This window comes from Euprymna scolopes, chromosome 9, assembly GCF_053919585.1.
Source record: "Euprymna scolopes isolate OS-2025 chromosome 9, ASM5391958v1, whole genome shotgun sequence".
Taxonomy (NCBI): domain Eukaryota; kingdom Metazoa; phylum Mollusca; class Cephalopoda; order Sepiida; family Sepiolidae; genus Euprymna; species Euprymna scolopes.
The window spans coordinates 151,466,328-151,484,024 of NC_136490.1; the positions used below are offsets into that span (position 1 = coordinate 151,466,328).

Here is a 17,697-nt window from a genome sequence, read left to right on the forward strand (position 1 = left end):
TGTTGATGGGCAGAAATCAGAGGCCCACAGTATTAATGCTGGAGTCCCTCAGGGGTCCATACTGGGCCCAACTCTCTTCCTGATCTACATCAATGATCTCCCAAAACACATACTAAAATATTTCGTTGACATGTATGCTAATGACACGACCATCTATGGCAACACATCAAAGGCCGTAAATGATGATGTTCTCTCTGATTCTCTCTCCTCTGATCTTGAGCACGTGGTACAGTGGGAAAAGAGGTGGCTGGTTACCTTTAATGCATCTAAGACCGAGCTCCTATCTCTACATCATAAACGCTCTGATCCCCATCTGGTATCAATTGAAATGAATGGCTCTCGTCTAAGGGAGGCCCCAGGATTTGATAAGCTTCTGGGTTTGACCTTTACACCTGATCTTAAATGGAACACATACATCAAGTCTGTGGCCAAGGTCGCTGGGAAAATGGTGGGATCCTTCTACCGCTCCAGAAGATATCTCATTAATGATGCAATTCTCTATCTATGTAAGAGCCAAGTACGTCCAAGGATGGAGTACTGCTGCCACATCTGGGCGGGGGCTGCAAAAAACAGCCTATCCTGCCTTGACGGAGTACAAAATAGATTCCGTGGCTTGGTGGGGGATGCCCTTTTCTCTACCCTGCAACCTCTTTCCCACAGAAGAGACGTAGCGAGCCTGTCATTTTTCTATCGTTATTTCCATGGCAGGTGCTCGTCTGAGCTCCATTCTCTGGTCCCCCCTCGCCAATCTTTCTCAAAAAACACCCGACTAGCTGAAACCACCGTCAATAATTTTCCCCACTCCCTATCTGTGCATAAATCAAAACGTAGATACCATGAAAAAAGCTCCTTTCTTAGAACTGCACGCCTGTGGAACTCTGCTCCGCTTGCCTGTTTCCCTCCCGACTTCAACCTGGATGTCTTCAAGTCCAACACAAACAAATTCCTGATGAACCGCCCCCCCTAAGTAATGACACCTTACCAATTCTCCAATACTATTGCTACACTATCCCTTTGATTACTGTACACACAATAACCCTTATCCCTGAGTGGCCATTGGGCCTTGATAAGTGGTGAACTCCATGTAAAAAAATAAAAATAAAAATAAAGCTTATTTATACCAAATGAAATACTCGAATAAAACGACGTAAATATATTGATGCAGCTTTAATGATGTGTTTGTCACCTGGTTTCTACTAGCCCATTGCCATGCTTATCCAACATTCCTTAAGCTAATTTTCCATTTTATCTGAAATGTTCATTTTATTTTTACTCGCCCGTGTCGGCTTACGTAGCTGATATATAGTAAGGAAATGAACTGAAGCATCCGGAGTGAGGTCGGAGTAATCTGAGATGATGTGATGCAAAACCTGAAATCAACAAGAGTACGACATCACTGAAGACCTTTTTAGTGGTATCTCAAGAATGTATTTCACTTCACAACATATATATATATATATATATATATATATATATATATATATATATATATTCAGAAAGTGTGAGAGAATATATATATAATGATTTTCCACAGCCGAACCAATGTCGCAGCCCACGTATATAAAATTCCCACTGGTGAGACGTCGGCTTGGGTTAAAGCTGGTTTGATACCTCGTCCCTTGTTCGATATGAGGTAGGTTCTTTCCATTGTCGGATCTCTGCCGCGGGTTGCTTGATCTGTGTAAGTTAATAGAGTTTCTTGTGTGTGTGGCATGTTTGCTCAGTTGGTAGAGTGCTCGCATAGCATGCAAGAGGTTTGGGTTTCAAATCCTGGGCGCGGATATGTCTAACTGATGAGCCCAAATGAGGGCGAAACTCGAGTCTTGGACTTCCGGTTTGTTGGCTTTCTTGGCTCTTGTGGACTGCGACATTGGTTCGGCTGTGGAAAATCATTATATATATATATATATATATATATAGTGTGGCATCTTAAGAATGTATTTCACACACACATATAGTTTTGTTTAACCCTATGATGTAATCCAAGATGTTATCTGGTTCCTGCTGAAAAACGTTTGAAGTCGCATGTGACTATTAAAGCATAACTCTTATCTAATTTATTGCATACAAACTACAAATGGTAAACGAGCCATGATAACGTGAAGACTGTCTCCAGCGTAAATGAATGAAGAATAGACAAAATAGCACAAATTATATAGAACGAAAAAACATAAATCAAATGGAATAAGTAACCGTAAGTATGCATTCCTCGCCCAACAAAAATCTGAATAAAAGTTATATACACGCACATGCATATACGTATATACATATATATTACATATACCTATACATATATATGTATGCACACGCATATATATATGTATATGCATATCGTACATATTTATACTTACGCACACACACATAAACACACACACACACACACACACACACACACATATATATATATCGTACATATATATACTTACGCACACACATACACACATATGTATATATACATATAAAAGAACTTTAGAAAAGACAAAGCCATATTTTGGAATAAATAGATTTTTTTGCCGGTGTAATAAAGAAAAACATCAAATCATAGAGATCATAACACCTCAATTGATGTTTTCTTTTCTTATTACATCAGCAAAAAAATCTATATATCTATATATATCAATGACTTTATCTTGTCTATAATGCTATTAGTATATTTAAGCTCCACCGTACCTGTTGAGTTTCACACATCTTGATAGATCCACATTTATAGAACACATCAAACATTACTTTAACCCCCTTCATATATATATATATATCTATATATATATCATAAAATCCATCAACAATCAAAGTTTATCACTACACTACACGCAAAACTGATTGCTTACATTTTTACTCACACGCTAATACACCATAATTACCAAAATAAAAACAACCACGATAATCGTTTTGTTTCCTACACGAGTTCATAACTTGTAGTCTAGAGTATCTGAACGAAGAATTCAGGCAGATCACAAAATTTTGAAAACATTGCAATACTCCACATATTGTATATTAAATTCAAAGAAAAAGCCATATAAATATTTAAAAAAAAATTAAAAAAAACAATAAGCAAAAATCATATACACTAGACACTTCTCTTATAAACAGAAATCTTCGTTCAATATCATAATTTGCAACATTATAAATAAACTATGAATTTCAATAATACAAAGTCAATCACAGACTATAAAACAAACATTAAAAACAACAAAGCATTTATAAAATAAACCGATACCTAATGCTGGTATATGTACTGTCCCATTTCATAATTATTATCTGATATATATATTGGTGAAACTCAACGTTCTTTAAAGAAAATTTCTCCTGTACATAAAAGACATAAATATATTTGATTTCTACAATTTATCCCATTTAATCAGGAAATGTAAATCAAAAGAACAGAACTTGAATTTAGATGCAAGATAATTATCTTCCACCACAGAAAATAATATTAATAATAAAATTAAAAAAAAATCAACGAATCAATCAATAAAAACATAAAAGAAAAAACTCGTATCATTTCATATACACATCCAACATTTTGAACTAAGGACTATATTCAACCCCAAAAGAACAAAAACGGCATAATATCTTTTAAATTCAAACGTCTGTATATCTTTATAAAAAGAAAACAATAAGTCTATGCCATAAATGCTATACATACTTTGAATGCGAACGGTTAGTTTTTCGTTCAAGAAAAGAACAAAAACATCCTTTTTACATTACAGACATATATTTTCAAATGTTGTACTTGTATTTTAATTTCTTCAAATCAATCATCTCGACGAAGTCTTAAAATAAAGACAAAACATTGATGTAATAATAATACTTTTAGCTTTTCCTTTTTCATTTCTCCACTATGTGGGAATATTATTATACACTCTGCCTGTCTGTCGGTCTGTCTGTCTTTCTCTCTCTCTCTCTCTCTTTCTCTTTCTCTCTCTCTCTCTCTCTACAGAATATATATATATATATATATATATATATATATATATATATATATATATATATATATACTAGCATGGGTGTCCGGCGTTGCTTGGGTATTTGGAGATGTATGTTGAGTAAAAAAATAAATAAATAAAAAAAGTGGTCAATTTTTTAAACTTTGACCCCTCTTATGACTCCTTAAAATTTATTGTTTTGGGCTCAAATCAAGTTATTAAGTTAGATCCATGGCCAAGGAACCTATATCTAAAATTTCAAGTGTTTATACCCGAAATTGTCGGCGGAGTTTGGTAGAGTTCTCAAAGGTCAAATCGTTGAACTTTGACGCTTTAATCACCAAATTTCTGGTCAAAAACGGATCACATCGATTTTCCCAAATCTCAGTACCCGGTATATCAAATTTCGAGTCTGTAGACTTAAAATTGACAGAGTTATTGCGTAGGGAAATGTACACACACAGATACACAGATACACAGACAGACAGACAGACAGACAGACACTTTCACTTATATATATATATATATATATATATATATATATATATATATATATATATATATATATATATTATGTTTCTTATTTCACCTGAATGGACCAGAGGGGATTGTAAATTGCATAGTTATAATGACTGAACCTATGCATTCATGGCCTGGAATTTCATCTCTCTATTGAAGATATTGACGGTGTGAGACTCTAATAAAGCAACCCATGTCATGGATGTGCGTTAGAAGCAGAGATCCGTTATCGAATTCCTCCATGCAGAAAAAATTGAACCGATCAACATTCATCGGCCTTTGTTGAATGTTTACGAAGTCGAGGCAGTTTATGTCAGCACAATTAGGAGATAGGTTCGTCGATTTCGGAGTGGCGACAGAGACGTAAGAAACAAAGCGCACTCTGAACTTTTACGACTGAAACAAATCTCTTGAAGAAACGTATAATTAATGTGTTTAACAATGAAAATATTTTTTAAACTTCAGTGTGACAAATCGATGAAAATACTATTGCAAGATTAAGCCCAAAAGATCAGAATAATTCTTGACAAATCAACAAATATTACTAGTTCAAATAAAATCATGAGTGCTCAATGATATTTTAGACTTGTGCGTAGCAGAGCAAAAACGTGTTACCCCAAACTTAAGGGAGGAATTCCACCGAAAATGCGATTCGAAACTTAAGCACGACAGACCAAAAATATATACTTCGAACTAAATACTATCTAAAATATGATTTATCACCTCAGCTTCACATACCAGAGAAAATACTATTTAAAATCTAAACTTTATCAGATCAGGCGGTCTGAAGATATTGGCTTCGTGATCTAACATCTACCAAACATTGATGTTATTGTTTTTTCCTTTCTCTTTGCAAAAGTCAGTTATGTTCTGCAAAGCCAAGAACAAAAACACCTTCCTTTACAAAACAACCAAACAAAACACCATGAATAAATATTTGAACTAGAAGCATATTTTTTTCAGAAATAACTTGATTCGGCATTAAATAACCCGAAAAACAAACCGAACCAATCAAATCTCAACGTCACAATCCAACGAAAATCCTATTAAAAATTCAATCGTGTCGGTCTGACTGACAGAGCCTCTAATATTAATTCATGGACGCAACTATACTAAGATGCGTCCATTAAACCCGAACATTTAGCGCAGAAAAGATTATTTGAAATTAACACGTGACAAAGCGATGTCTGACCAACGTACCGGCGGCCCAAGCATTTCATAGAAATGCAAGGACGTCACAGATAGGAACAACTCTGTTGATAAATGAACGATATCCCACGAAATGCATCCTTTCTGGCAAAGTGATTATTAATGGGGTCACGCGATTACAAGAAGAGGCGGGACAAGGAAAGTCGAGTTTGTTAGGAATAAAAGACCCAGTGTTGGCGGTTGATGAACAGGCAGAAGTTTATCAATGCTTAATCGAATAAAAAAAAGAAAGATGAACAAAATATTTTCAAAACGTAAATTTTAAGATAACATTCACGGCGGTAGAAAAAATGGCGTCGAATTAGGAATTCAAAATATTAGATTTTCATGTTTTGAATATTGGAAAAAAGGAAACTTGTTTTTTTTTTTTTTAACCAATTCAAATAATGAATGAAGATAAAGTTTGAGTAAATTTTGTGATATCATACAACCCATCAATTCCGCGTGTCTGCTTTACGGCATATCAACATTTTTTTTGTTATTTATTTAATGTGTAGTTTTCTTCTTTTTTTTACTTGTTTTTCACATTAAAGTCATTTGTCACTGAAACATAAGGGCTACTATTTAAGATCATATCTACAGAGGACCATGTAGGCAGTAAATCAGATGTCTGTTCACGTTACATTTAAACTGCTGCAGGTTAGTCCAGTCAAGGAAGCAGAAAATAGGGAGGGAATTCCAAAGTCTAGCAGCCAAGGAAAGAAACTATTATTACGGCATCTTGGGACCTCAACAGTGAAGGATTAGATTTTGCTGCTTGGGTTAGTAAGAGATATGCACGTCGATGGGGCATATGAATTCATGAAAGTACTTGTAAAGCAAGGGTGGAGATACAACAATACGGCGATGGGAGAGAGGTCAGAGCTTGTTTGATAGCACGGGGAATATTAGATTCAAAACTGTTTTTTTTTTAATCTAAGATGGATGTATATTTTTTAATTGGAATTCATTATTGAGATGAGTATTGTTTATTAATTTTATTGTTTGCGGACTATTATCCTCATCTTTTCTTAGTTGTTTCACGACGTTTCGGTCAACTATTCCTCTGACCTTCGCCAGGTGGAAACCGCGACGGGATAAGAACTCTGAATCTCCTATCTGTATCCATTGCAATTACTGCCTTCTGTAGTTGTTGTCGTCTCACCACGTTTTGGCCAAGTAAGCCTCTGGCCTGCTTTGCGTAGGGTTGAGACCGCTATCTTCAGACAATGCTCACCTGGAACCGCAGAGATTCAACGTCTCTATCAACTGCGCCACGGGGCCCGAAGGGCGATCAAGGTTGAATTCTTGGCCTTATAAATTCATGTTTGTTTATTATCTGATCTTCCAACTTTATTTATTATCTGATCTTAAACTTTTATTAAGAGAACACACAGACATAGACAGATACACACACACACACACACACACACACACACACACACACACACACACACACACACACACACACACACACACACACACATATATATGTATATATTCATATGTGTAAGTTTTACATCTAAGAGAAAGAACAGACTTTTCACCTTAGGAGAACTTAATTTTTAATAACTATAGATCGAATCATCGTCATGTCAGTGTCGCAGCACTTTTACATGTTTGTCTAACTAATACACACGAGTACATATATATATAAATGCTTTGCTACTTCTTGAAAGAAGTTTGCTATCTCTTCAGTTAAGTGTCATTGCGTCTGTGTGTACGTAGATGACTTTTTAATTCAGCTTTATTTCTACAGGAAAGTTCACAAATGTGACATAAAATCTTTCGTTTTTGTAAAGGTGATCGCAAGATAATATTATGAATCCTCGAATGCCGTCAGACCAGTTTTAGATTTGCCGATTAGACCACAAATATGACAACTTAGTGTTGCCAGATGTGCTGTAGAAGCCTCCTCATAAGACTGTCGTTCCTGTCTTTGTGTGATTTCATATGATTAACAAAACCAGCTTTTGACAAAAAGTATCTGCCACATGTAGTGTACTTCAGTTTCTGTTGTAATTTCTCTGACATTATATCATCGTTTTGCTTTCTTAAAACACGTTATATATATATATATATATATATATATATATATATATATATACATATATATATTCTTCTAACTATTCTTAATTGTTAGTTGTATTACTCAATTGTTGCAAACCCAATATAAATAATAGGATGTATATCTAATATAATTAACTGGACGTATGTTAACTATCTATCATATAATTGCTTTCCTACTCAAAACTTCTACAGATTTATATATAAGTTATATATGACGTATGCTAAAATGCTATCAACTAGACGCATGTTAACATTGCAGCTATGAAAAATATCCTCGAAAATTTTTTTACTTTTTCACTTTATATAAACCTCACCTAATCCAAACAACATCTGCTTTGATGACACGTTTTAACTTATTTCAAATACGTAAACCTACACAAGTTATTTTTAATTCAACTGATTTTCTCCATGGCACATATCTATGCTTCTCTCTTTTCTTTTTTTTTTCTTTCTCTCTCCTTTTTCTTTATATAATTATTTTTTGTTATAATTATGTTTCTCTCTCTCTCTCTCTCTCTCTCTCTATATATATATATATATATATATATATATATATATATATATATATATATATATATTTCTCTTGTTTTCTAATATCCACACATATCCTCTTCCCTTCTCATTTTGACATTTACCACCCGAAGAAAAAGACTGGGAATTTTTTGTCTGCAGAAAAAATTGTAAATCATATCATATCATATAAAATATTTTGAAGGTTGTAAAATAATATGTATATATATATATATATATATATATATATATATATATATATATATATATATATATATATATATATATATATATAACCACCAAACAACGTCGCAACTTACACAAGCCATAAAAAGCCAACAAACCAAAAGTTTAAGATTCGAGTTTTCGAAACCCGAATCTCTTGAATGTGATGCAAGTACTCTGCCACTTCAGTAACCGCGCCACATAAAGAAAGTCTATTAGCTAACACAGGTCAAGTAAACCGCGACGAAATCCGACTATGGACTGTACTCACTTCGTCTCAAACAAAAGGTGTAGTCATACAAACACTAAGCATCCAAGCCGATGTATCTCAAGTAGGATTTTTATACTCTCTTTGACGATATCATCCAACAAGCTAACCTAGAAAGCAAATTAACATTAGAATTTTCAGAATGTGATGATATAATCATTTCCACAGCCAAACTACGTTGCAATTCACACAGGCTATGAAAATCTTGTGGGAATATATATATATATATATATATATATATATATATATATATATATATATATATATATATATATATATATATATATATAAGGATTATTTGAGGGGTACAGAATTTGTATATCGCAATCATGAAGAGTAGACTTCTATAATTGACGATTAAAAACGTTTTAAAATAAAGTAAACGAGGTGAAGAGAAGAAAAAAAGTGCCGGAGTCAGCTGACCGGCTCCGCCCTCGTTTTCTCAAAGCTGTATCGTCACGCGTCGAAAATATGTACAATTTAAAATAAAATCACGTTGTGTATGAAAAGAAAAAAAGAAGAAAAAAATGGAGGAAAGCGATTAAAATAAAGCAACGTTATATTCGAAGATTCTAGAGACTAATCACGTTCAAACCTAAGAGGCATCCCCTCTGTTTACAGAGAGAAGGCCTTCTCAACTGAACGTGAATAATCTCCAAGATCTTTAAGTGGAATAATGAGTGAACACGACTCAGGATTCAAAATGAGTTTGTGTTAAAGTTCACTGCACATGACGGGTTTTTAATGAGATGGACAGTGTGGGAGAGAGAGAGAGAGAGAGAGAGAGAGAGAGAGAGAGAGAGAGAGAGAGAGAGAGAGAGAGATTATTGAAAAAATTGAAACTACCATTATATTAGCTGAATTCTAGATTTTCAGGTAAAAAATTGATAAGAATCTCAGCTCGAAGATTTCCAAACAGCCAAGGAGAAGAGGCGGCCAAACACATCTCATAAAACGAATATTTTTATTTATATATATACATTTTTCTTTTTAATATTAATATTTTTAATGCAATCCTAATTTTTTATTTCTGTTTTTTTCCTCTTGTTTAGTTTGTTGGAACAAAAAGGCGGACGTGTTCTTCTTACTCGACAGTTCTTCAAGCATCAGAGTCAACAACTTTCAAAAACAAGTGAATCTAATCACGAACATCATTCGTAATTTCGATGTAGGTCCAAACAAAATCCGAATCGGCGTCGCTGTTTACAGTCACGAATTTTACCCGTACATAAATTTTAGCGACCGTCAAGACAAAAGGATCATTCTTGAAGCCATTGGCGAGATGACATACAAAGGTGGAGGCACAAAGACCGGAATTGCTTTGACCAACTTGAGACGACACAGCTTTAATCAGAGATTGCTACGCCATAATGCCGAACATATTCTGATAGTGTTTACTGATGGACAGTCAAGTGATTACGAAAACACGAAGCTTGAGTCTGGTTTATTAAAAAATTCTGGTGTGAAGATATTTGTTGTTGCTGTCGGGCCGTACACGGATTCAGTTGAAATAAAGGACATCGCCAGTCAGCCGACGAAAGAATTCGTCCATACGGTTACCAGCTTCGACCTTCTTCAGAGTACGACCAAAATTCTAACTTACAAAGCGTGTGCAGCAGCTAACCAGACGTTACATCATGATAAAGACAGTAAGTGTTTATTATTATTATTATTATTATTATTATTATTATTATTATTATTATTATATACTAAATAAAGAGCAAATGTCTGTTTGTGTGTCCAGCTAAAACTTGAAAAATACACATCAAACATCCACAAAGTTGTTTTTCTTATATCAGATATATAATATCAACAATAAAAACATAATTCATTATCTCGGGATCAAATGGCCATTTATATACGTTAATTTTATCAAAACGCACACGCATCTTTTAATGTTTGAATATCCAGCTAAAACTTGAAAAATACACATCAAACACCGACAAAGTTGTTTTCCTTATATCGGCGTTACCCCGGATATATAACATCTACAATAAAAACCTAATTCATTACATGAGGATCAAATGGCCATCTATATACGTTAATGTTATCAAAACGTACACGCATCTTTTAATGTTTACATGTAAAAGGAAGTAACTGATTATTTTTACACAGAGTTATTTCCCTTACGCTGACTTGAGTTATTTGTGTGCATGTTCAGAGAGAGGAATAGGCTGGACGTAGAAGAATTAGCGGGCGGAGACTGGAAAGGGGAAAACGGGGGACGAAAAAAGTGAGAGAGGAATATAAGTTATTTTACATTTTTGCCCGGGGCAATGCCGTGTAGCCTTGTTAGTTATATAATAAAACAATATTCAAGTACACTTTATAATTGTATGAAAACTTTAAACTACGTAAAGCCTAATAGGTGCCATAGTGGCTTATACTTTTCTTACAATTATGCATTTGCTCTTAATAATTATTTTAAAGTTATACTATTTTTATATTTTTTATTACATTTCCCCATCCCATCTTTTTATAAATGCATCTACTTTTGAATTGATATTTTGTGCATCATGTGTGTGTATGTGTGTGCGCGCGTGTGTGTATATTTATATGTCGCTACACATTCAGAGTATGTTTCAGTCAACCAGTTACAAGTAATTAGAGACCTCTTTAGGCGATGCTGCTTAGCGACATATAACTGCTTATGTAAAACAAATAAGAAGTAAAGCTTGCCTTACTTTAGTATTGAGCACTGTTGTGTGTTGTATAAACCTGGATTTATATATATATATGTATGTGTGTGTGTGTGTGTGTGTGTTTGTTTACACGAGGGTCGTTTCAAAAGTAAAGCTTCCTATTTTTGACGCAAGTCCATGAAAGGGGTTGTATTGTTAGAATCTCACACCGTCAATATCTGCAGCAGAGTGATGAAAGTTTCACGTCATGAATACATACATTTAGTCATTATAACAACGCAATATGCAATCCTCTCTGATCCATTCGGGTAGAATAAACATATAGGAGGCATTACTTTTAGAACGCTCCTCGTCTCTCTCTCTCTCTCTCTCTCTCTCTCTATATATATATATATATATATATATATATATATATATATATCCTTTTCAGATTAAATATGTTTTAACTCATTTCAAAGTGTTTTTTTAACATGTTTTATTAACTGTTTGCTCGTATATATATATATCTATATCTATCTATCTATATATATATATATATATATATATATATATATATATATATATATATATATATATGATTAGTTTTTTTTGGAAAAAGAATTCCAGCAGAGTGCTCAATTAAAAGGAAAATCCAAATTGTAAGAGCGTATTTATATTTTGTGTACAGAAAGTTGTTAGTTGAGACAGATCATTGGTACCGTCGGTTTCAAGCCCGATAATAAGGGCCGTTTAAGGTATCCTTATCAAGCTCTCTTCAGCCAATATTCAAGATAAGATAGACGAATATTGGCTGAAGAGAGCTTGATAAGGATACCTTAAATGGGCCTTATTATCGGGCTTGAAACCGACGGTACCAATGATCTGTCTCAACTAACAACTTTCTGTACACAATATATATATATATATATATATATATATATATATATAGATAGATAGATAGATAGATAGATAGATATTGTATCTACATAAAAATGTTGTGCAAATATATTCAGTATTTACTTCGACAGTGCTCGACACGTAAGCAGAGTTAGGTAGTAAATTTTATATGGCAATAAAGCTACACAGCATGTTCCGTGTTTCATCCTCGAGGATTCGTCACGACCCTTACTGTATTTATCTAAGCAATAGCCTGACGAATCTCCGCGTGGATGAGACGCGGAAAATTCTGTATAACTTAATTGCTCTATATATTTTCAAAACTTACTATATATATATATATATATATATATATATATATATATATATATATATATATATATATATATATATATATATATATATTAAAGAAAACAAAGGGATGCAGTGTTGGTAAACCTCAAACTAATATAAATAACAGTATTTATATATGGAAAATGTAATCCTAACCGAATTAAAAAAAGCTCAATACGTAATAGAGAGTAGAGCTTATTATAAGAGAAAGAAAATTAAAACTGTAAGTTGAACTTTACAATCAAAATTTATTGTTCAACTGAGTTTCAAAGAATGCTATTCTTGTTATTCTTCTCATCAGAGGACATAAAGGACATGATTTCTTTCTGCCTCTGATGAGAAGAATAACAGGAATAGCATTCTTTGAAACTTCTCCGAATAAGGACTTTGTAAATTGTTTTTTGGAGTATTCAGTCGAACAATAAATTTTGATTATAAAGTTCAACTGACAAGTTTAATTTTATTTCTCGTATATATATATATATATATATATATATATATATATATATATATATATATACATATATATTTATATATATATATATATATATATATATTTAACACACTAATTATTTTAATTTCTTTCTTTTTCTTTGCAGCTTGTTACTCAAGTCAAGCTACAGAAATCATGTTCATGGTCAGCGCAAATCAGTTTGGTTCAACAAAAACGAAACAAGTGCTTCGGTCTGTTGCCGCCATCGTTGAGCGATTAGGCACGCAGTCGCCCTTCACGATCGGAACTCTGTTTGACGGATGTCCGGCCAATCAGGAAGTGTGGCCCGGTTCAATTGATAACAAGCAAGAACTAATAAACAGGATCGTGGACTTTAAATACCGCCCCCTCGGCTCTCTTTTCCGACGCCTTCTCGAAAGCATCCAGGAGGAAATGTCCGCGCAATCCTCCACAGGCGGTGACGTGCGCAAAGTGGCAGTCGTCTTCGTTGACCACACAATGGCGTTGGACGAGCGCGACCTTCGGAAGGAGGTGAACGAGGTTATTTTGGAAGGGACGCATGTATACGTTGTGGTCATCGGTAGGAAAGTCAATATGTCTTTGCTGCAAAACAACATTGTGGGAGGGAACAACGTCATCATTGTTCCTTCTTTTGACACGTTGGTTGACATGATGCCTTCGCGCCTGCTAAGTAGACTCTGTAAACGAGAATCCACTATATCATACACCTACAGTTAGACGAAGGACCATAGACATAACAATATGCATAACAATATATCGATACAAATATGAAACCAACGCGTATATAAACGTAACAAATTAGTTCATTTGGATGGCGAGGAATACGGCCCTGGATGTACTTTTTCTAAGCAAGCTTTTATACTAACTGACGTAAACGGGAACCTATTAAATCACATACCTACAGTTAGATCACGGACCATAAGCATAACAATATACTCAATAATACAGGGTGTCTCAAAATAAACCATCCATTTGGAAATACAACTTAGTATCAAAATGGATGCTTTATTTTGGGACACCCTGTATAACGATACAAACCAACACGTATATTAATGTAACGAATTTGTTCATTTGGAAGACAAGTGACAACACAACCCTGAACGTATTTGTCCAAGCGAACAAACTTTCAGGTTCTTGTTTTGATTAATAATAAAAAATCGAAAAATTGAATTTTAACAAAGACCAATGTTTTCTATTTAACTGCCATGTCGAAACTCGTAATATATTACTACATAATTACATGAAACATTTCACGATTCAGTTATCCGCCATTATTATCTTTAAATTTAACTTAAACAAGGGAAGTAACTCATATTTAGGCATCCGTTTATTATTTAAGCATAACTTACAAGTACTTCGAAAGCAATTATCATTAATAATTAATTTTCTACTTTATCATTTTGCATACTTTTTAATATGTTCCTGCTTACGACATGGCAATTAAGTAGATAACATTATTTTTAGTTGTAATTAAAATTTTCGATTTTCATTATTTCGAATAAGCAGCAACTTTAATACTTACTGATGTTCCAAATCTCCCATAAATTTTCTCCATTTCTCCTGAAAACTCTACCAGTCTATTAAGACATTTTCAAGCATTTAATTACGAACACCAAACTTTAAATAAAAATATGGATAACCCGAATAACATAAACTTTCTCCAGCTCTCCTGAATACTAGGCTAATCTATTATTAAGTGTACAGATATTTATTTATGAGAAAAATCATATTTTAATAGTTACAGACGCCTTAAATTACTTATACTTGTTCTCCACCTCTCCTGAATATTATCCCAGTTTAATAATAATCCGTACAAGCATTTATTTATATAGAATCTAGGTGGCATCCCGTCTCCCGAGATTTCAAGTACACCTATGTCTATTCCATTATATTATAGCAACGCACTTAGTGTTTTAGCACCAACCGATATCTCGCTTATGACGATCCTTGGTTTCCCTTGAATCTGAGTTACAATATGCACAGCTAAGTAACTTTCATTGTCTGAAAAATACAAGAGTTGAAATGGACAATCATCGTTCACTGTTGTTCCTAAACGTTGATATAAATAAGATCTATCACTGTTATTTAGCACTCTCGTATAGGTATAGCATCTAATAAACTATATATAAGAAATATATATGAGAAATTCATAGCAAAAAATATACAATTGTTTTAAAGCCAATTTATTCTTGAACCTATATAATAACAAAGTTCTAATATGCTTAACCTGATGAGTTACTGTGAGAATGAAACATAAACACCTCTGTCTCCCCTTCTTGCCACACACACACACACACACACACACACACACACACACACACACACACACACACACACACACACACACACATATATATATAACAACAGGAGTGTGAAATGAAATCACAAAACTATATATTGGTGGATATAGATTGGTTAATTTATGGAATAATGGAATACAAGCAAAATTTGGGAGATAGAAGGGACTCTTTATGCCAAGGCATTTTGAAGCCTAAAGCTTCTCATCAGAAGAGTAGAGAAGGTGGTAGGTAGCATGGTGGAGATGCGGTGTCTTGCGTAGGGTTCATTAGGAGCGAAAAAGCCTAAGTGGAATTATAGAATGTTGGGGAAAACTTTATTGAATTTTAAATAAAGGAGAAGCTTGTTATATATAGTATAATGTATAAAAGTGTATATGGTCTTTAACATAGTGTTGAGTTTATTTTTAAATTTAAGGGGTATATGTTTTAAGGTTAAATTGGGGGTATACTGTGGCTGCGTGGTAATTTTATTTTAACGGTTTATGGGGTGTCTATTATCTATTGAGTAGTATTTTTTGACAGGTGAAACCTATACGGCAAATAGCAGCTATAAAATCGCGTATAATTTTTTTTGAGGGGGGTGCATAATCCAGATAAGTCTCCTTTTTTGGAATTGAACTCTCTCTTTTCCTCTTACGAATTAAGCTATATATATATATATATATATATATATATATATATATATATATATATATATATAATATTGAACACGACAGAGTTATTCTTTTTTTCCGATTTTTCGGGATATCTTTTCTAATCGGCGAACGTAAGCCACACCAACACAACACTCTCCCGACGACTAAATGATCATTCAGCTGACAATAGTGTATTAAAACAACACCTAACATCCAATAATAAAAACCTACAGTCGTCCGACATTAGAAATATCTTAACTAACAATACTAAAATTCGATACCTTAACAATTTCACACGACAACAAAAATTACTAGAATCCATACTTATCAAAAACTACAGCTCCTTTTTAACCGGATCTCATTTAACACCGGGACAAATATATTAACAGTATTTAATAACTAACAAGAAACTAAATAAATACATAACCTAAAAATATGAAAATCGAAATTAAAAAAAAGCATAATTTACCTCTAACCATCCTGCACCCAGCTTTACAACCCCCTCAAACTATAAATACACCAAGCCTCAAAGGAAAATAAAAATAAAACAATAACAATAACCACAACTGCTCCTGATGATAATCGGATGCACCGATAGAAAACGCTTGAGTAGAATATGGCTGGACAACAAAATTTGGCCGCCATTTTATACATGCCAGCTGAAATAAAAAAGATCGCTTAGAAAAGATATACATATATATATATATATATATATATATATATATATATATATATATATATGTGTGTGTGTGTGTGTGTGTGTAGCTTACTTGCTGAATGTATATACAGCAAGCAATATATATATATGTGTGTGTGTGTGTGTGTGTGTGTGTGTGCGTGTGAGTGCGTATATATATATGTGTGTATATATACGGCAAACAATATATATATATATATATATATATATATATATATATATATATATATATATAGAGAGAGAGAGAGAGAGAGAGAGAGAGAGAGAGAGAGAGAGAGAGAGAGAATATAAGACAACAAGTTATATTCCAAAATTCATGACGTTGAGAATCTTATGATTTATTCCTTTAATTCAGTTGACTTATACAATTTTATATATATATATATATATATAATTATTACAATAACATTTTTTAATACCCGCATACACTAGTGTTTCATCCTTTCGGGAATCATCAGTGCAGGGTGATACAATTACTATTGGTCGAGAGATTCGAACTCGGCCACGAAGCCATCTTTGACTTCAATAGCACGAAACAAACCCCACGGCCAATCTCAACCGCGAGAGATATCATTGAAATTTTAACATTTACTTTTTAAATGTCGTAACATGCGGTCATAGTGATCTTACGATTAAAACACTATGATTTATACATACGAGCTTAGCTTCGGTGACCGACTTTATATTTCAACTTAAAGCGCTCAATAATAAGAACCGAGTTTTCTTTAAAGGGGTTGATATAATTATTACAATAATAATTTTAAAGTCACTTCTTAACAGGGCTATTTATTTTTTTTTTAAATATCAGAATTTGATTGTTATGAATCAATGATCCAAAATAACCTAATCTTATGGAGTAAATGGGATGTCTAAATATCTAATTCATGATATACTGATCTTGAAAGCCGCTTTTTTAAATCTAAATAATTGCTCGATATCATTGTTTTATAATTCCATTGTTTTATTTTAATAATTCATATATAACACGTTTGTGTCGACATTTTATGAGAAAAACATTTTAAAAATGAAATCC

At 33.3% G+C, this 17,697-nt stretch overlaps 1 protein-coding gene across 1 annotated transcript in view; it reads left to right on the forward strand.

Annotated features, from left to right (window-relative positions):
* Positions 1-14,202, forward strand: part of LOC145284923 (matrilin-1-like) — a 74,433-nt gene extending 60,231 nt beyond the window's left edge. The window contains exons 7-8 of the mRNA XM_080134017.1: positions 9,759-10,355; positions 13,157-14,202. Coding sequence (XP_079990143.1) covers positions 9,759-10,355; positions 13,157-13,749 — 1,190 coding nt within the window. The 3' untranslated portion in view covers positions 13,750-14,202. The remainder of the gene's footprint in view (positions 1-9,758; positions 10,356-13,156) is intronic.
* The last annotated feature ends 3,495 nt before the right edge of the window (positions 14,203-17,697 follow it).